The sequence below is a fragment of the Entamoeba dispar genome, genomic scaffold, assembly GCF_000209125.1.
Source record: "Entamoeba dispar SAW760 scf_1105229460693 genomic scaffold, whole genome shotgun sequence".
NCBI lineage: Eukaryota > Evosea > Mastigamoebida > Endamoebidae > Entamoeba > Entamoeba dispar.
In genome coordinates, this window is record NW_001854320.1 from 1 (window position 1) to 20,435 (window position 20,435).

The 20,435-nt window shown below is 21.0% G+C and overlaps 5 protein-coding genes across 5 annotated transcripts, besides 55 other annotated features; 1 reads left to right on the forward strand and 4 right to left on the reverse strand.

Moving 5' to 3' along the window:
* Positions 1–2,684, reverse strand: EDI_109210 (uncharacterized protein; the record flags this gene model as incomplete). The annotated part of the gene is made up of 1 exon (XM_001737576.1): positions 1–2,684. A coding segment is annotated over one exon (2,684 nt), but the record flags the coding sequence as incomplete, so codon positions are not given.
* Positions 521–571: a sequence feature (AT_rich).
* Positions 615–687: a sequence feature (AT_rich).
* Positions 769–908: a microsatellite.
* Positions 1,478–1,515: a sequence feature (AT_rich).
* Positions 1,754–1,831: a sequence feature (AT_rich).
* Positions 1,911–1,945: a sequence feature (AT_rich).
* Positions 2,108–2,271: a microsatellite.
* Positions 2,685–3,196: 512 nt separating the features above from the next.
* Positions 3,197–3,371: a microsatellite.
* Positions 3,372–3,405: 34 nt separating this feature from the next.
* Positions 3,406–3,430: a sequence feature (AT_rich).
* A 21-nt stretch (positions 3,431–3,451) lies between these two features.
* Positions 3,452–3,620: a microsatellite.
* Position 3,621: 1 nt separating this feature from the next.
* Positions 3,622–3,740: a microsatellite.
* Positions 3,741–3,802: 62 nt separating this feature from the next.
* On the reverse strand, positions 3,803–4,873 carry EDI_109220 (uncharacterized protein; the record flags this gene model as incomplete). The annotated part of the gene is made up of 1 exon (XM_001737577.1): positions 3,803–4,873. One exon carries the CDS (start codon positions 4,871–4,873, stop codon positions 3,803–3,805), a length of 1,071 nt encoding a protein of 356 aa, XP_001737629.1.
* Positions 4,805–4,970: a microsatellite.
* Positions 4,849–4,965: a microsatellite.
* A 22-nt stretch (positions 4,971–4,992) lies between the features above and the next one.
* Positions 4,993–5,059: a sequence feature (AT_rich).
* Positions 5,060–5,110: a microsatellite.
* A 6-nt stretch (positions 5,111–5,116) lies between these two features.
* Positions 5,117–5,251: a microsatellite.
* A 1-nt stretch (position 5,252) lies between these two features.
* Positions 5,253–5,316: a microsatellite.
* A 1-nt stretch (position 5,317) lies between these two features.
* Positions 5,318–5,467: a microsatellite.
* Positions 5,369–5,554: a microsatellite.
* Positions 5,486–5,672: a microsatellite.
* Positions 5,542–5,717: a microsatellite.
* A 20-nt stretch (positions 5,718–5,737) lies between these two features.
* Positions 5,738–5,925: a microsatellite.
* A 58-nt stretch (positions 5,926–5,983) lies between these two features.
* Positions 5,984–6,141: a microsatellite.
* Positions 6,114–6,298: a microsatellite.
* Positions 6,297–6,459: a microsatellite.
* Positions 6,299–6,375: a microsatellite.
* Positions 6,430–6,606: a microsatellite.
* Positions 6,479–6,655: a microsatellite.
* Positions 6,586–6,769: a microsatellite.
* Positions 6,665–6,815: a microsatellite.
* Positions 6,816–6,846: 31 nt separating this feature from the next.
* Positions 6,847–6,903: a sequence feature (AT_rich).
* A 70-nt stretch (positions 6,904–6,973) lies between these two features.
* Positions 6,974–7,026: a microsatellite.
* Positions 7,027–7,122: a sequence feature (AT_rich).
* A 6-nt stretch (positions 7,123–7,128) lies between these two features.
* Positions 7,129–7,304: a microsatellite.
* Positions 7,305–7,337: 33 nt separating this feature from the next.
* Positions 7,338–7,374: a sequence feature (AT_rich).
* A 301-nt stretch (positions 7,375–7,675) lies between these two features.
* Positions 7,676–7,747: a sequence feature (AT_rich).
* Positions 7,748–7,856: 109 nt separating this feature from the next.
* Positions 7,857–7,891: a sequence feature (AT_rich).
* Positions 7,892–8,352: 461 nt separating this feature from the next.
* Positions 8,353–8,379: a sequence feature (AT_rich).
* EDI_109230 (uncharacterized protein) lies at positions 8,366–10,358 on the reverse strand (the record flags this gene model as incomplete). The annotated part of the gene is made up of 4 exons (XM_001737578.1): positions 8,366–8,777; positions 8,852–9,728; positions 9,791–9,836; positions 9,900–10,358. 4 exons carry the CDS (start codon positions 10,356–10,358, stop codon positions 8,366–8,368), a joined length of 1,794 nt encoding a protein of 597 aa, XP_001737630.1.
* Positions 8,808–8,845: a sequence feature (AT_rich).
* A 61-nt stretch (positions 10,359–10,419) lies between the features above and the next one.
* Positions 10,420–15,073: a repeat region.
* A 9-nt stretch (positions 15,074–15,082) lies between these two features.
* Positions 15,083–15,202: a microsatellite.
* Positions 15,083–15,267: a microsatellite.
* Positions 15,268–15,831: 564 nt separating this feature from the next.
* Positions 15,832–15,875: a sequence feature (AT_rich).
* Positions 15,876–15,923: 48 nt separating this feature from the next.
* On the forward strand, positions 15,924–16,745 carry EDI_109240 (uncharacterized protein; the record flags this gene model as incomplete). Its single annotated transcript, XM_001737579.1, has 1 exon — positions 15,924–16,745. One exon carries the CDS (start codon positions 15,924–15,926, stop codon positions 16,743–16,745), a length of 822 nt encoding a protein of 273 aa, XP_001737631.1.
* Positions 16,746–16,901: 156 nt separating this feature from the next.
* Positions 16,902–16,955: a sequence feature (AT_rich).
* A 25-nt stretch (positions 16,956–16,980) lies between these two features.
* Positions 16,981–17,089: a microsatellite.
* Positions 17,090–17,227: 138 nt separating this feature from the next.
* Positions 17,228–17,283: a sequence feature (AT_rich).
* A 17-nt stretch (positions 17,284–17,300) lies between these two features.
* Positions 17,301–17,360: a microsatellite.
* A 132-nt stretch (positions 17,361–17,492) lies between these two features.
* Positions 17,493–17,557: a sequence feature (AT_rich).
* Positions 17,558–17,803: 246 nt separating this feature from the next.
* Positions 17,804–17,847: a sequence feature (AT_rich).
* Positions 17,848–18,031: 184 nt separating this feature from the next.
* On the reverse strand, positions 18,032–19,138 carry EDI_109250 (uncharacterized protein; the record flags this gene model as incomplete). Its single annotated transcript, XM_001737580.1, has 1 exon — positions 18,032–19,138. The coding sequence occupies one exon, from the start codon at positions 19,136–19,138 to the stop codon at positions 18,032–18,034; it is 1,107 nt and encodes a 368-aa protein (XP_001737632.1).
* Positions 19,139–19,148: 10 nt separating this feature from the next.
* Positions 19,149–19,197: a sequence feature (AT_rich).
* A 166-nt stretch (positions 19,198–19,363) lies between these two features.
* Positions 19,364–19,602: a sequence feature (AT_rich).
* A 51-nt stretch (positions 19,603–19,653) lies between these two features.
* Positions 19,654–19,696: a sequence feature (AT_rich).
* A 104-nt stretch (positions 19,697–19,800) lies between these two features.
* Positions 19,801–19,853: a sequence feature (AT_rich).
* Positions 19,854–19,878: 25 nt separating this feature from the next.
* Positions 19,879–19,967: a sequence feature (AT_rich).
* A 2-nt stretch (positions 19,968–19,969) lies between these two features.
* Positions 19,970–20,435: part of a repeat region that runs on past the window's edge.

Sequence of the window (20,435 nt, forward strand, 5' to 3'; positions counted from 1 at the left end):
TAATCTTCTTTTATTGGTTTAATACAATACCATATTATTTCAATTATTTTATTCATTCCAATTCCTGCTTCAATATAATTCCCACTTTTTTCTTGTGTTTGAACAACTTTATCAATCCATGTATAATATAATCTTGGATACTTTTGATATTTCTTTGAAATTTCAATATATTTTTCTTGAATAAGATTCATATCTGTTTTATATTTGTCCATTTTAATTAATTCATGTGAAACATTTAAAATTTCTTTAATTTGAAAGATAACTTTATTTATATCATTTTTAAATAAACTCTTTTCTTCTTTATTCTTTATTTCTGCTTCTAATGTTTCTTCTAACTTTATACTTTCTTTTAATTGAAGTTCTGTAATTGCTGTAATTGAATAATATGTTGTATTTGAAAGTGTTTTATGATATTTATAATCTATTTCAAGTATTCTTTTATAATATTTATAACATTTCTCTCTAATTGTCTTTTCTTTATCATTCATCATTTTTATGATATTTCTAATTAAAGGAAATGAAAATATTTTTATTTTCAAATAATCTATATTTTCTCTTATTATTATTTTATCTATTCCATCAATGAGTTGATCTAAATAATCATTTCTCATTGGAATATAAAATAATAGATTTACCATTATATCAATATATTTTTCTTTTATTTCTTCTTTTTTATTTAATATATTAGTAACTTCTTGAATGATTATTTTTCCACTTTCAATATAAATTTCTTTAAGTGTTATTGTCATTTTCATTGGTCGTCCAATATTTCCTTCTGTTTCTATTATTTTATACTTTTCTTCTTCTTTCTTTTCATTTCTTCTTATAGATTTATATTCTTCATTCTTATTTATTTCTATTTTCTCTCTTTCTTCATATCTTATCCTTCCTTTTATTTCTTCTCTCTTTATCATTCTATCAATATCTATTTCTGTATTTCTAATTCTTTCTACAATTTTTATATCTCTTCCTATTTTTTGATACCCTTTTAGAATAAATTTTATTGTATCTGCCATTTTCTCTTCTTCTTCTTCATTCATCATTATTTTATTATTCTGAATCATCATCAAAAAACAACAATAAAAGATAATATGTTCCCATTCTTCTCCTTTATTTTGCCATTCTACAATATTATTACTCTCTTTCAAATATTCTTTAATACATATTTCTTTTGTTTTATTATTAATTCTTTTTATAATTTCTTTATTGTAGAATAAGAATGTAATTATATAACTTGTTCTTTTTGATATTTTTAATGTTTCAACAATATATTTCCAATATTGTACAAATTGTTTATTTATTACTTCATTTTGTGTTTTTATTGAGAAGATTCCTTTGTAAAACTCTTGATTAATGATGAATTGATTAAAAGATTCTGATACATCAATTTGATGATTAATTTGTTGAATTTCTTCATTAATTATAGTGTTTATTTTATTAATTAATCTCCCAAATTGATAACTTACATTTCTAAAACAATAATATTTTATACAATAATCTTTAAAAATAATAAATGTATTGATAAGATGAATTAATATTTGATGAATATTTGATTGACAATATTTCTTTATATCATCTTGTTCTAATACAAGTGAAATCATATTAATGAAAAATCCAATTCCTATAATATAAGGTTCTGGATTTATATTAAAATCAGAAGTTGTTTTGATATTTTCTATATATTTAGTAATAATTTGTATAAAAAGATCTGTTTTCAATTCATTCTTTTGTATAATTGTTGAAATCACTTGAGAAATAATTTTTTGAGTTAATAAAAAAGAAATAGATGATAATTTTGATATAATAAATGTTAATTTATTTATATTTATTACATCATTTCTTATCAGTATTTGTTTAAGAAAAAACAATATAATTTCATATCCATTATATTTATATTGACAATTAGAAAGTTTATTTAATTCATTTTCATTATATTTAAATATTTCAAAACAATTAACTTTTTGTGTACAATTTCCTATAACAAGATATATTATACTAATATTTCTTTCTTTTTTATATCCAATTATTATTCTTTCTTCTTTATTACAACTTATTGTTGATAAATTAATAACTCCTTTATATTCTTCTCCTTTATTATTAAACAAAATATTTATTTTTTTATTTTGTTTTTTTGTTTTAAACATTATCATAATTTCTTTTGTTTCTATTATTGTTTTAATCTTTTTCATTTCTTCTTTGTTCATTTCTATAATTCCTTCACTTTCAATTTCAATTCTTCCTTGTTTAATTTTTTTAATTCCTTCTATCTTTTTAATAAATATAATATACTTTTCTTCTTTGTATTGTTTTATTTCATGTTCATCAAAACTTATCATCTCATTATTTGTTCCTCCTATACCTATTTCAATTTGACATTTTTCTTGTTTCATCTCTTCTTCTTCAATCACTTCTTTGATTGTCTTTTGTTTATTATTCACTTTTCTAATTTGAATACTATCAATTCTTTCTCTTCCATACATAATTTCATTCATTGCAATTATTCCAATTCTTTCAATGTTATAGTTGTTAATATGAATTCCTTTGTTTTTCATTTCTTCATTAATACAACAAATACAAAGACTCTTCTTTTCATATTCATTTTCTTTGTTATTGAATACAACACTTTCTGGTATTTCTATACATCTCATCTCAGAAACTATTTCTTTTGTTTCATCAGAAATCATCCCAACAATGATTTTACTCACATTCTTTCTTTCATTTCATTTTATTAATCCTTATACATACTGTTTTATATTCTTCTTCATTTTCTTTCATTCTCCTGAATTGTGAATCAAGAAGATATCCCAAATCACCTTCCATCCTTTTATTCAAAGTTCTACGATGATTAATGTATCTAATCTATTTTTAATTTTGAAACCAAAAAGAACTGAGAAATCAATCGACACATGACGAATGTTCTTCAATATGTAGAGACAAGAAGAATAGGGGAAAGAAATAGAATAACTCGAATTGAACATCCAGAGAATAGTGAAGTAATAGTGAAGAAGGAATATCAGAGATTAGATACAAACACAACCCCATTTTGTTGTCAAGTCGAAGAGTGATAATTTGATTAATTTAATAACATGAATTCTGGTAGTTTTGATTTTATATTCATCTTATTATTAAGTAATCTGTTGAGAATATGAAAATACAATGCATGATGTCAATAATTCAAATTGATGAATAAGAAACAAATAGTGATGAATAAAAGAAGAATAAGAATGAAGTGGTTAATGAATATAATTGTATCATAAACAATCAATATAATGAAATCATCAATAAAATAATAATAATAAAATAAAATGAAATATGAAAATTAACAACAATAATCAATAATCAACAATTTCATTAATGAAATAATCAAAATATAAAATCAAATTCATCATTATATTCTCTCATTTCTAAATAATTTTAATATAAATTAAAACAAAATGATGAATAAAGAATGAATAAATATAAAATATAAATAAAATAAATAAATAAGAAGATAAATAAGATAAAATATATAATAAATAATAAACAAAATAAAATAAAGATATAAAACAAAATAAAATAAAGAAATAAAATAAAAAAGAAAGAAAGAATAAGAATATAAAAATAAAATAAAAAGAAATAAAGAATAAAAAAAGAATTATAAAACAAATATAAAGAATGATATATCAATCAATAAAATAGAAAAGAATAATATCAAAAAGAATAAATAAGAAAAGAATAATAATAATATAAATGATAATCAATTATAATTTATTTCTACTTCAAATTATATTGTATTTCATTTATTGTATTTTTATTTCATTCATCACCATTTGTTAAAACAATTTCTTGGTATTGTTTTATTTTTCATTAATTCTTCAACACATCCACATTTGTAAAAACATCCAGATCCAAATGATGTAATTGATGATGGTATATTAATTGATTTTAATGATGAACATTCATAAAAACAACAATTTCCTATTTCTTTAATTGATGATGGTATATTAATTGATGTTAATGATGAACAAGTATTAAAACACCAATCCCCAAATGAAGTAATCGAAGATGGTATGTTAATTGATGTTAATGATGTACATTCATAAAAACAACCATTTCCTATTGATGTAATTGATGATGGTATATTAATTGATGTTAATGATGAACATTCACAAAAACACCAATCATCTAATTTAGTAATTGAAGATGGAATAATAAATTCATTAATATCTTTCTTTTCAATATTCTTTCCATTGATTATTTGTAGATTTTCTGGTATTTTAATACTAACTAACACTGGCTCATTCATAAATATTCTTTTTTCACTAATAAATTGTATATTATCTATATTAATTGATGTTAATGATGTACATCCTTTAAAACAATTAGTTTCAAATGATATGACTGATGTTGGTATATTAATTGATGTTAATGATGTACATCTATAAAAACAACGATCTCCTATTGATGTAATTGATGATGGTATATTAATTGTTGTTAATGAATAACATTCAGAAAAACAATTATATTCAAGTGATTTAACTTCTGATGGTATTGTATTTCCATATTTCCATCTATCATATTCTGTATATTTTATATTTTTACATTCATTCCATGCTTCTTTCTCTTGTAAATATTTTGAATAACTTACTAAATACCATATTACTTTTTTAAATATTTTTCCATCTTTAAATATTTCATCTTTTTCATTATAAATATGAAATGTTTCAATACTAGGAAACAATTTTCTTGAATATTCATTTAATGGAATTGGATTAAAATGAAATCGTTCCATATTTCCTTGAAATCTTTTAATTCCTATTTCTAAATTAATAAAATCATTAATATCATTAAAATACATTGATGTTATCATTATTTCATTATATCCTAATTTCATTATTGATTTATTATTTATTAGTTGTTTTTATTAGTTCTTTTATTTTTATATTTTAATTTCTTCTTTTTTATTCTTTATCATCATTCTATTTTTATTAATTGATATTTGTTATGAAAAACAATAAATAATAAGAAATAAAATAAAATGATATTTATTTTTATTTTTAATAAATTCATAATTATTAAATATTTCATTTTATTTTTATTTTATTCATTATTTCATTTTATATTTTATTTTTATTTAATAATATAATAATAAAATATGATAAAAGATAATAAATATAATAATAAATGAATAATCAATATATTTATAATAAATGACAATATAATTAATGATATAATTAATGATAAACAAATATGAAATCATTTATTCTATTATCTTTTATTTTTATTCATTCTTAATTTATTCTTTTCTTTCTTTATTTTTATTATTATTTTATATTTAAATTCATTATTTAAATAAGAAATAAATATGAACAATATAATGAATAAGACATAAATAAAAGAATGTATTAATTGATAAATTAAATTAAATAATAAAGTATTTATATAATATTTCAATAATTAATAAAATATGATAAATTAAATGATAAATGATAAATATAATATTCAAAACATAAATTAACAATGAATAAAATAATATATCAAATAATGAAGAATGATAAACAAATAAAATAATAAAATATAAAATTATTTAATTCATAATTACATTCATTTATATTAATTTAAATCATTTCAATAAATTATAATCAAATAATTATACAATAATAATAATATAAAATATAAATATAAATAAAATATGTCATTAAATAATATAATAATATAATTATAAACAATTTAACATACAAAATAACAAAATAATATCAAATAAAAATAAAAATAAGAATAAAATAATAAACATACAATAAAATAAAATAACATAAACATATAAAATAAATAATAAATAATAAAATGATAATAAATAAAATAAACAAAACATAATATATTTTTAAAATTAAGAATAAAATTAAAAATAAGAAGATATAAAAATGAAAATAAAGAAATAAAAATAAATGATAATATAAATTTTAATGATTATATATCTTGATTATATCATTTCATCATTCATATCATTAAATAAATTTCATTTTATTAATATTCAAAATAAATCAAATAATATTCAATAATTAATCATCATTTATTAAATAAAATTATTTTATGAAGAAATAAATAGATAAAATATAGAAATTATATAAAATACGAATAAATAAATGAAAATAAATATTAAATAATGATTCATTATTTATTTTAAAATAATCAATAATCAAAATAATATATTAATAAAATATGATAATGAATAAATATTTCAAATTAAATAAAATAAATATAAATAAATATGTTTGAATAAATAAAATAAATATAAAACAATGAAATAATGAAATAAATATTATTTTATTATTTATTATTTATTCTCTATAAATTTATTTATTATTTATTATTATTTGATTATTATTATCTATTTATCATGAAAATGAATATTAAATTATTATAATTAAATTTAAATGTTGTTATAATTAATTATATTTATATTTTATTTCATCATTTTATATTTTAATTTCATATTTTAATTATATTTCTATTGTTATTTTATCATTATTCATAATTATTATTTTAATTATTCTTTATGATGATTGATGTTGATAATTTATATTATTTTTATCAATAATTTATATCTTATTCTTTTATTTCTATTTTATTCATATTATGTATTTTATTTATTTCTTTCATTATTCATATTGTTATTTATGAATAATAATTTATTTATTTTCTGTATTTTCATTTCATATTTTGTATATCTAACTTCTCTTATATATTATTCTGTTGTTCATTCTCTTTTATTTCATTTATTTATTCTTTTCTTGTTTAATATTTTATCTTGTTTATATTTTCTTCAATATTATTTTGATAAACAGATTCTCTTTTTTTCACTTATTCTATATTAATATTGTTAATGATATTATAAATGTTAATATATTTATAATTTCATTTTATGAAGATGTATTATCAATTCTAATTATTTTGATTCAACAAATTATATTTCAAATTTTATATTTTCTAGAACAAAAAAAGATAATAAATAATAATATAAATAAAAATTATAAAAATAAAAATGAATAAAATAAATTATATCAATAAAATAATGTTAAATAATTTGCATCAATATATTAAACACTTTTTTATTGTATATTTCTAATTTCTATAATAAAAATACATCGATTATTTCATCATTATTTTCATCTTTTATTATCTCTTTTTGAATTATTCTTTTTTATTTTCTTTCATTTTATATTCTCAACATTCTACTTTTATTCTTTTTTATCTTCTTCTACTTCTTAATTTCACTTTTTTCTTTTATATCATTCTTTCTCTTCATTTTCTCTTGTTTCATTTTAAGTGAACGAAGTTAAATCAATTGAATGGTATTGTTTTTATAATTGTTATAAATTTAGTATTATAAATATACCACTAACAATTAATAAAATAGAATATTAATGTTTCAGTATGTGTTAATATAACACACATAACATTCTAAGAATCACCAAATATTTAGATGTTTATTTTATTGATGTATATAAAAAAGTAGTAATAAAGAATGGGAAAAGTTACAAGAAAAAGTATTGAAAAGAAAAATTATATTTGTAAATCTAGATAAGAAAATAAAAACATTAACAATACTCACATTGTACAATTAGAAGTTTAAGACTTGTCTCTTCATTTTTGATTTTCAGATTGCAATTTATTCATTTATATTTCTGATATGATGATAAAATACTAAATATTATTGAATATAAAATCAATTTTATTCAAATAATAATTGTATGAAAATTATTTAATACTTGTACTCTCATCAACTAACATACAACTACCACTCATTTTATAATCAAATATGGTTTATAAAGGAATTGATAAAGATGAACAAAGTGATAAGAGATATATAATCAAAGAAAATAATAATAGTTTAAAATAAATTAGAAATATAGTAAAAACCCTAAAAATAAGTCATAATTAAGAAATGAATAAAGAGAGAATAAAGAGAAGGAGAAAGAAAAATAAAAAGCAGACCGTACTCTTAGGATCATTTCTATAGTACAGTCAATCCATTATCCGTCTTAAAATTAACAACAAGACAATAGGATGAAGAATGAATAACCAACAACACCAACGGGAGACAAACATTTGGAAACAAGTGTACAATGAACAACTTGAATTAATCTAATGAAAGAAATTTCAGAAGAAAGATTTAAGAGGTGATGTTAGGATGTCTGACTATATTTTTATGATTCTTCATCATTTTAACTTCTTTTTTCTTGTTTCTTTATTTAACAATTCATCTTAATCAAATCATTGTTGTTTGTTGACAATTTGTTTCATTAATTTATTGTTAAGTTCTATTCATTATTTGAAATAACTAACTGAATGTCTCTCTCTCTTACAAAGAAGAATAAATAATAAATTATTTAATTAATTGTTTTTCAAAAAGAATAGGTTGAGAAGGATACAACAACATGTCTTCTTTCAAAATACATTGGTTGTTCAATGAATTATAATCAAATCCATATTTAGAAAGAAATTGAAAGAATACTTGAATAATATCAGATGAAGCATTCCACATTTCTTCTTTACTCTTTTCAATTAAAAGTGATGGTAATGTGTTGACACATTGTTGGTTTTCATCATAACAATCCATTTCATAATGAGATTTATTAAATTGTAAACCACGAATAATAATTGGTTCTGATTTTAATGTTTCATTTATAAAAAGTAATGCACTTGAATTAGAAACAATGTCTTGACGATGTGTAAAAGTAGTTGAAAGAATGAAATTAAATTGATTAAATTGTTTGGAAGAGATTGAAGAAATGATCCTTTAGGAAGAACTAACGTAGAACTTCCACTATTATAACTATAATTTAAAAATATTGTAAATAAATAACTAGACAGTACAGAATGTGGTATTAATTGAGGTGAAAATGGAGAATGTTGACATGATATAATTTTACTATTAGAACCAATTAATGCACTTGTGTATTTCTTTCTATAACTTTCTTTTTCAGTTAAATATTTTAAACATTCCATTTTTACTATTTCAATTCCATCACATAATCCAAATATTTCTTCATTACAGATTAATTGTTGTAATGATTTTATTACATTTACTAATGAATTAGCAACATTAAAAAACTTTTTATAGTGTGCTCTTGAATCTTTTGCACATGGTTGTGTTTTGAGAAGTTCAATAAGACATATAAGTGCATATACTTGATCATTAGTAAGTCTTCCTGTTTCAAAAAGATGAACTACAATTCTTTTGATATCATCTGTTTTAGTAATTCCAGTCATTAAAGTAGAAACTACTGCTTCATCTACAATAAAACAAACTCTTTTCTTTATTTGTTGATTTAGTCGAGGTGTTGGTGGTGTTATTCCATTATATTGAATATCTCTAATTTCAACTTTATTTAATCTATTAAGACGAACCAAATAAGATATTGCTTTCATTATTTCTCCTTTCTTTTGTAACATTAAACGATCATTTGGATCAATAAGAATTGATATAAGATCTTTAACAGTAAGTCTATCATCTATAATTAATAAAATACGATAATAAATATATTCCATCTTTGTTGTTCTTGTAATAATAATGTTGTCATGAATAATTGGTATAAATGAATCTTTTTCTTCAATTCGAATAATAATAAATACATTTGATAAATATATTTCTTTGTCTAAACAATCTTTTACAAATTTTTCATTAAAAGTTAATTTTCCTTCATTATTATTTGAGTATGTTCTTATTATCCACCATGGTTGACAATCTATTTTAATTAGTTTATTTCAAATAATCACTCTCTTCTAATCTTAAAAGAAATAACAAAACTTGGTTGTTTTACTTCAAAATTAAGTGGAAACTTTCTTGATAATAACTAATGATTAATTATTCTTTATTTGTCTTAATTCCTTTTAAAACTAAATAAAATAAAACAAACTTTTCTTTTTTCTGATTTAAATCTATTTGCTATTTCAGTAAATTGATTCCTTGAAACTCCAAGAAATCTAAAAACATCACGAGCAGTAAATGCTGGCAATCTATCAAATGGAAGTCCTTCATTTAACAATTTTTTAATTAATTGAGCATAGTATTTTGGTGGATTAAGTTTATCAGAATGGTTTATTGAATTAAAGAATCCAATACCAATTAAATGATATGGATAAGGCATCATCTTTTGAAGACTATATTCCATTAATTTATTGTAATATTTCTCTTCATTTAATTGACAGATTTTACCAAGTTCAGCTTTATATTCAAATTGATTCTTACAATAATATTTAATTGCATAATTTCTATAACTTATTTCATTAGGACAAATCATTTTAATGCTATTATTTGTAATTTCATGATATGATTTAAAGTGATATAATTCTTTCTCTATCTCTTCAATGGTCATTGTTTGTTGACTTTTCAACTCCTTTTTTCTTTTTTTTGATTGTTTTCTTTCTTCTCTTTATATCCTTTTATCAATTCAGAATATATATCATATTTTGTTGCCATGGCTACTGAATAATGTAATAGAGTATTGTAATGAAAATCAAACAACAAACAGTATTCAGGTTCAAAGAAAAGAAAGAACTTCAATAACAATAAAATGCATAATATTGATAAAAGAAATAATAAGAGAAAAGTGAATAGAAAAAGAAGAACACAAACAAAAACAAATAAAAAACAAAGTAAATATAATGATAATAAACATTATACAAATAAGAAATCTAAATTATTAACAATAAATGAAATTGAAATGAAAATTAAAAGAATAAGAAGTGAAATTGAGAAATGAAAATATTCAGAAATACTTAAAAAGTATGAAGGTAAAGAAAATGTATAATATCCTCCAAGAATTATATTCAATAAATAAATAATATAATAATAAAGAAAAACAAAGAAGAATTCAAATAAAAAGCAAAATAAATGATGAAGATATTAAAAGAAATGAAAAATGAATCAAAAACAAAAAACAAAGAAATAAAATAAAAGTACAATAATAATAAATTAAAAATAACATAAATAAAAAACATAAGATAAAGAAGAAGAATATAACAAATAATAAATTAACACACTTCAAAATAAAATCAAAGAATTAGAAGAAACTATTAAAGAACTTCAAACAAAAAAGAATGAATAAGAACGAACCATTTCAGATGAAATGATTCAAAAAGCACGAGAAACAGTCAGGAAAGAGATTGAAGAAGAAATAAAAAAGATTCAAACACAAATAAACAATATTCAAACTACATGTAATGAAATAAGAAAAGAAAACTCTAAATTAAAATAATAAAATAATACATTACAATCAAAAATTAATGAAGCAAATGGTAGAAGGAACATAGAATTAGGAGGTAAGGATGAAACCACCTCACACTCCGAGCTAGCTGTGAGAGGCTGAAGAAGGAGAAGGACGAAGTCCTTAAGGGTGCTGAGCTGGAGAAGAAGAAGGCTGATGAGCTAGAGAAGAGTGCTGAGCTGCTGGAGAAGAACATAAGAGATAAAGAAAATTAAATCTCTGTATATCAAAAAAGTGGAATTGAAAACTATGAGATTGCAGAAAAAACAAAAGAGGAATTAGACCATACACAAAGAGAAAATGAAGAACAAAACCAATTAATATCAAAACAACATGAAAATATCGAAAATTTTTTATCCCAGAAGGAACTGGAGAAGAAGAAAACAATGACTCTAGTGATAAATACCAACAAATACTGAGAACATCATCATCTGGGACAATACAAATGAACCAAACTACCCCTATGAAAAAGACAATTCTGGAAATAGAAGAGAGCAAAACACTGAATATCAAAAAACAAGAAATGATAATCAATCAAGAAGAGAAGAAAACACAATAAATCAAACAAATAGAATTTTAATTGATGTATTGTATTGATTTGCAATTAATTGGTTAAATAATAAATTAAATAATAAATTAAGAAATGAACAAATAGAAAACATAATAAAAATAATAAATAATAATGTAAATAATGATAAAGAATACATTAATAATATTAAAAATTCACATAAAATAAAAGAAACAACTAAAAGATATATTAAAATGAAAGTGAACTCCATCATAGAAGGGAAAGTAGAGTGTAACCCAATAATAAAAAACATTATCATAAAAAATAACTCTATTGATATTGATGATGAATATCTTAACTCTATCATCAATCAAGTTAAAGAAATGAAAATAGATAAATGTGTAAATATTAATTACTACTGGAGAAGGAAAGAATCAGATAAATTAATTAGAGAAATAAATAATAAATGGGTATGGTCAGGAGAATAGAAAATCTACAAGAAGATATGAAAATGATTTCAATGTGTATGTATTACTATCTCCAAAATAAATTTATAGGAGATAAATTTGATGAAATAAAAGAAATCCTAAGGAAAATAAATAGAATAGAAGATCTAATCAATGGAATGGTACAGAATAAAATGCATCATGAGATTAAATGAACAAGATACAGATGAAATTAAAATCAAAGCACAAGAAAGAATAAAGTACATAAAATATATGATGACGATGATTAAAGAAAGAATTAAATTTAATAAGAATGAAATTATCAGAATCAATACAAATAAAATTATGTTTGATTCTAATAACAAAATTAAAATAAAGAAGAAACACAAAATGAAATATACCCAAATAACGATATTATTTTAGAATATTTGAAATCGTTATATGAAACACAGGTGATATTAAATAAGGAACATTGGAAAATAAATCAAATCACCTCGTGGAATGAAAGATACAGGAATTATGATAATGTCATCATCACATTGGATGATTTAAATTTAAGCCTGATGAAAATAAGTAATTGGAAAGCACCAGGTATTGACACTATATATGGGTATTATTGGAAGAGAATGTCATCATCAAGAGAGTCCATTCTTAATATCTTCAATGAATGGTTAAACTTCCCCGAAAACATCCCTCTAGATATGGTAAGTGGAAGAACTATATTAATCCACAAAGGAGGTGATATGAACGATGTCACTAATTATCGTCCTATCAGTTGTATAAATGTAATAATGAAAGTATTTACCTCCATATTGAAAGAGAAGATTCACAATAGAATTAACATGAATAGTGAATCATTTAAAATTAGTAAAAATCAATTGGGATGTAAACTGCAATCTCTTGATGATAAAGAAGGATAATTAATAGTTGCATGTTAAAGCAGTAAAAAGAAGAGAAATACACAAAATATGTAGAGTCATATTATGATATTAAGAAATGATATGAAACAGTAAATCATGAATGGGTAATAGAAACACTTAAATATTTTAATGTAGAGGGTGTCATCATAGACATTGTAGAAAGTATGATGAACAGATGGAAGATATTCATAGGATATAAATATAATGAATATCTAGGATGTATTAAACTGATGAATTTTACAAGGTGATTCATTATCAATTCTACTCTTCATCATCAAAATGAATATAATTTCTCAAATCATAGAAGAGAAGTTCCCAGAAGCAAACCATACATTGTATATGGATGAATTGAGAATAATGACACAAAGTAGTGAAGAAATGGGAACAATCCACAATGAAATTAAACAAATAATAAGTGGAATAGGGATGGAAATGAATGAAAAGAAATCAGGAATGGTATTAAAGAACATTAATAAAATACCAGATGGAATGCAAAACATCAAATTAATTGAAGGAGAGGACTTGTATAAATATTTAGGTGTATGGCAGTCAGATGAAATTAATGATACCTTCAATTGTAAAATCATCAAATAAAAGATGATGAAGAAAATGGAAGAAATAAATACTGATAATTGTAGTAATAGAAGATACATTACAAGAATTAATACTGAAGTAATACCCATCTTCAGATATTCAGCATCAGTAGTAAATTGGAATGTAACTTAGATAGAATGGATTTTGAGATAAGAAAATATTTAAGAAAGGCAAAATACATTGTTGTAACTCCAAAGACCATCTATATGTCCCTATAAATGAAATTGGTGAAGGATTAATAAGCCTAAATGACGAATATGTTATTGAATTAATTAGAACAGTAATGTACTATTGTACAAGAGTGAAATAGGAAATAACATAATAGATAGATGGTATTCCAAGAAAGGAATATGGAATAGAATTAAAAAAGCCCTAGGTCATAAAATCCCAGAAACGAAAATAGAAGAAATAATAAATGAATTTATTGAAAATAAAAAAGAAAAAGAAGTAGTATTAAAAATAAAGAAATTAATGACAACCAATACATCAAAAAATTGAAATCAAACAAGTTGACATTTTAGAAGATGGTTCGAGTCAAAAGGGGTAGATAAAACTACTACAATCAATGCATGGAAGTCAATCAATATAAAGAAAAATGCATTTCTCCAATTAACTAAAATACAAGATGGAGCAATATTTAGTGGGTACAGGAAAGATAAAATATTAAAAAATGAAAGATTAAAATACTATCCACTTTGTAAATACAAGATATCCACAGTAGAACACATTCTACTATCTTGTATTGGTCATAAGAAATCACAGATGAAGAAACATGACCATATTGGTATTATCGTATGGGATAATAAGAAAATACACAGGAAATAAACAATACAAGAAACCCCCATATGAAACAGTGTTCCAATACAATGACATCACTATGATATGGAACAAACAAATAATGCCAAAAAGTGATGGACTATATCATAAAAGACCAGACATATATGTACTAGATAAAAAGAATAAAACTGGTCTAATAATTGATATGACTATTGTGGCAGATCATAATATTAATGGAGGCTATTTGAAGAAAAGAAATATGTACAAAGAATTGAAAAATATGGTAATTAAAATAGAGAAATTAAAGGATATCAAAATAATTGCAGTAGTAATTTCGATTAATGGGCTAATAAATGAATAAATCAATAAAATAATTAAATAATTAAAGAATGATATTAATATCATAAAAAGAAATCAAAAACTATGTAATTAAAAACTTATTGATATCATTGAATATTGGTTCTACCACAACCAAACATATGTAGTTGAACTACATGAAGACTCACTGAAGATATTATTCTCCTCCTGATTCAAGAATAATAAACATAGATTCTATTATTATTTAATTATATGCTTTTTATTAAAAACTTTTAATTTCTATTTCTTCTTTCTTTTTACAATTTCTTTTTTTTAATTTGTTATTTATTCCACAAAATTATTTCTTTGCTTTTTTTCTTTCTTTTTGATTTTCTTGTTATTCTCTTCTTTATCACTTCTACTTATCTATTTCATTTCAATATTTACACTTAGTATTAGCTTTTATTCGTGTTCTTGCACTTATTAACAAACTTTTTCTATTGTAGTATTTATTTCAATATTATAAGTTATTCAATTTATCTGTTTTATACAGTTAGTGTGCTTGCATTGTTATTTGCCATTCACTCTTTGTGTTTTTACGCTATTTTATTGTTAAATAAGAATTCAGGTGTTACTTATTGAAAAATGTAATGTTGTAGTTATGCTTAGATTGTTCATTACTTGGTTACTCAATGAATAAAGTTTTTAATGATTATTCTCATCAGAGTAAGTGTTGGTTAAAGAAAATTAGAGGGAGTAAATAATCAAAACAAAGACTGGTATTTGGTCATAATACTTAATTTGATATTTTCTAAGATGAAAATATTAAATTGTTAGTTATTTTTAAAGTTGTCAATTAATGATTTTTAAACCAAAAAATTTGAAATTTGTTATTCAAGTATTTCATGAAAGAATTAATTGATAAAAAGAAGAATTTTATTCAAAGAATTGATGTTGAAAAATCGTTTTCTTCTATAAATAACCAAAAAATAACATGAACTAGAAAATCTAAATTCTCAAAGACTTACTTAAAAGTAAACTATAATAAAATAGAAAAAGAATAATAATAATAAACATAAAATTTCAAGAGGGTATAAAAACGACCAATTCAGATTTAACTAATATCATTACAATGTCTATTATTAAGAAGTCAACTAAATCTATTAGTGAATCAACTGATAAGAAGAGAAAATCAGTTTCTAATGAGATTAAAGAAAAAAGCTTTATTATTGGATGTGCAATAAGATGTGGTATTAGTTTAGAACTAGAAAGAAAAACAAAGAATGATGAAGGGCTTCAAAATTTTAATATTATTTCTGTTTGTGATGAAAGGGTTCAAGAAGAAGTTAATAAAAGATTTAAAGAATGGGAAAAATTTATACAAGAAAATAATGAAGAAGTAGAACAAAGAGATAAAGATAAGTCATACCAAAATATTAATTATGAGATTTTACTTGAAGAATTAAGTAATTATGGAAACCAAATTAATTATAAGAAAACAAGAGGAAGTAGTAAAACAGTTAAAAGAGAAAGGATATTAACATTTAATGGGATAAGGCAAGAAGAAATATATGAAAAAGGGGAAAAAGTCAATAAATATCTTATTAAAGAAATTAGAATTGAAGAAGGTAAAACAAGAAAGGGGTGTAGACGAATTATTAGAGAGATTGATTCTAATATTATTATCACACCACTATTCACTAATTTTAAAGTATATTGTTCAGAAAGTAATTATGATAAAGAAAATCCTAATCAAATAGAACAAATGCCTGGTTGTTATTTGAGTAATTTTGTTCAAATACCTTATTATTACAATTTGAATTTAATTGGTGTTATATTACCAAGTGATTATTATAAGGGATATAATTTACTAAATCCACCAGTTCAAATTCTATTTGAACAAACAGGATGTTCTAACATTGATGAATCAAGCTTAAAACCACAATCAATGTAAGAGAAAAGTAACAAGAATAAGATATTTGATATGATTTACTTTACTTAGACTGTAGTTATATAACATAACATTTATTACAATACTCTTTTAAATCTATTAAAAGAAAAGAAAAAGAGTAATGAAGTAAATGTTATATATAAATAATCTAAGTATAGCAAATATAATTAAATTTTTATTCTTTGTTTTTATCTTAGTTTTAATAATATATTTCAAATACAAAGATAAATGGATATAATATTTTATATATTTCAATATAAATTTATTTTATTTTAAATTATTATTGATTCATATATTTTTTATATTATTTTTATCAATATAATTGATATTATTTCACTTTTTATTATACATACTCATTATTAACACTTTTCAAATGATAAAAAATAAGAGAAGTTTAACAATAATCATCATTTCATCTGATTGTAATTTTCATAAATAATAGTAGAACAAAAATATTTCATAATTAAATAAAATGAACCAGAATCAATATTTTTATTATAATTCAATTTATTATTTGAATAAGAAATTAGAAATTATTTTACTATTCAATTACTCATCATTTAATATAATTTCATTTTATACTAACTTTATTTTATTTAATTCATTATTTTTATTTGAAAGAATGAGTTAGTTTTAACACTAATGATTTGTTTATTATGGTCAATAATAGTGTTTATGAGACACTCATATTGTAGTATTATTAGTGATTATTTTTATAAGCCATTTACAATTGATTTGGTTACTATTTTCATTATTATCAAAATTTATTTAAAATTAATCAATTGATTTTATTTTAATTAGATATAACAATAAAACTTTATTCAGTAAAAATAATGGTATTTATTTAAAGACGAATGTAAATATTATTTTCTTTTATCACTTTTATTTATTCTATCAAAGACCATCATTTCTTGTTTATGTTCATTAATATAATTTGTTATTCCATTATTGTTTCTATATTCTTATTTGTTAGATTTATACTTTTATATTCTATTTGTTATTTTACACTAATAAAGATTAAGAATACTCATTGTTAATGAATCAGTTCAATAGTTATTCTGTTTATTTATTATTTTTATACTATGATTTTATTTTTCTTATTATTCGAAGAATTTTATAAATAAGTTAGTTCATATTATTTAATATCTTTTGTTTTCCATTAATTAACTTTCAAAAAAATTAAAACAAATTCAATATTATTTGAATTTCTTCATAAAAACAACCAAAAAATTGTTTAAAAAAATTGAATTTATTCATAATGGTATATATTTTGAATAAACCCGCATTTTTCAAAGGACATCTTCTCTGACTGAATCTGGTTGCAAATAATCACAGTTTATTTTTGCGAAACAACTAATATCAACAAAATCTGGATTATTTTGTGATATAGTTTCATTATAATTTAAATTCTCAAAATTCACCAACCCTGGATCTACATTAATTAATGATACATTATGATCAGTCTGTGTGTACTGGTGGTCACCAAAATGAGAGTCCATATTGTCAGTTGATAGAATATCTTCTGGTGAATCACTATGGCTAATCTGCAATTCTTGTTGTAAAGTTTCTGTGTATTTATCTAATTGTTGGAATGGTTCAGATCCAATACATGAACAATGTTCTAATACTTGAGAACTAATATGGTCATTAATACAATTAAATTGATATTCATCAAAAATTGGATCTTCTAAGAACTCTTCTTTTGATAATTTAATGGTGTTTTGATCAATGATAATATTATTAGATATTTCATTATAATAGTCTTTATTCCCAATAAAAAGACCTTTTGATTGATGTTTATATGTTTTTAATAAATATGAACAAAGAAAATTATATACTGGAGTTCCAATTTTTTCTAAAACTTCTTCATTCTTATAAACACCAATAACTTCACCATCTTTATTCACTAAAGGGAGTTCTTGATATTGTTGGCTGCTAACCCCATCTTTTGAACTTTTTGTATAAAGTAGTTTAGTATTACACCCAATATCTTTATATTTATTATAATATTCATTAAGAATATTCATAATAACAAGTTCATTATAAGTTAATTTCTTTTTCTTTTTTGTTTTATCTGTCTCAATTGATGTTTTCTTTATAGGAATTCCTTCATTATCAAAATTTAATTGAACAACTCCTGTTTCTGCTTTAATTAAATCATATTCAAGGTTTTCATCAAACATTATTACCCCACTTTGATTCCATATTTTTTGAATTGGGAAGAAATGGTCTAACTTTTTTGCTGTTCTTTTCTCTTTTGAAAAAAGAAATGACCATCCTTTAGTTATCAGATAATAACATCCAGATAAGATATACTTTCTTCTTTTATTTATTGGTTTTATTTTCATTAGAGTATGTGGATTGTTTTCTTTTTGGGGTTTTGTACCTTTAATCATTTCTTCTAACTTATATTAAATAAAAATTGAAGTTCTTTTTATATTAAATAACTATTTTTGTCAATTTCAATAAACATCATTTGTTTTATAATTAGAATAAAAGAATAGTTTATTTATGAATTTTTTGTTGATTTTTTCTTTGAAACTTTCAATTCCTCTTTCATTTATACCTTTTTTAAAATGTTCAAAGTAGAATGATTATGAAGAATTCATGATTTACTTATGAAAAATAAAGAATTAAAAAAAAAATTAAATCTAATTTTATCTATAGTATTTTAATTTTAATTTATTTTATAATAAAAAGTTTCTATGTAAAACTAAAAATATTTATAATTATTTATTTTTTATTCTTTTGAACTAAAATCAATTTAACATTCTATAATTTTATAAGAAATAAGATTACATAATTCTTTTTCTATGTTATTTTGTTTCTTTTTTTAGTTATAAATTCTAAATTTAATATACTTCAAAAAAACTATCAACATAGTAAAATTTTACTTTTTTAATTGATAGTGTATTATTATATCTTATATTCAATAACATTTATTATATTTTAAAGAATAGTATATTCTCAGATAATTAAAGTATGATATTATATCTTTTTATCTAATAAATTGATAAAGATGTATAAGTATAGATTATTATAATCTGTAATAGGTTACATTTTTTTTAAATTCTCATATTATTTATTTATTTTTGTTAAAATAAATATTTTCAAAATGAAGTTGATGTATACCCCCTAAATAATAAAAATATATTATTGAATAAAATATATTATTCTCTAAAATAATAAATATTTTATTGATAATTCATATAATGATATTATATTCTTATTCATACTTTTAACAGACAGTTTAAACAAGTTATTTGTCTGTAATTTTGTGGGTCCAGTTTGTCTCCTTTCTTATATATTAATATTGTCCTTCCTTGGATAAATTGAATATAGATATTATTATGATTATACAACATTCATTAAATAATTTTAATAAGAAATTCTTTGGTTGTTCTAAATATTTAATCCAGAAGCATTGTATTTTATCAATTCCAGATGCTTTCCAATTATCAATGAATTTTATTGCATGATTTAATTCATCTAGAGTGATTACGCACCTTCTGTTATTAATTCTATTTTCAATTAATATATCATATAAATTAATATTTATGAAATCTATATTAGTGTTATTTTCATAGATTCCTTTCCAGAAATTAATTGTAGTAATATTATCTGGATATTCATCTTCTTTAGGCTTATTTGGAAGTTGTCTCTTTCCATATTTTAACATTTTATAATTCATTC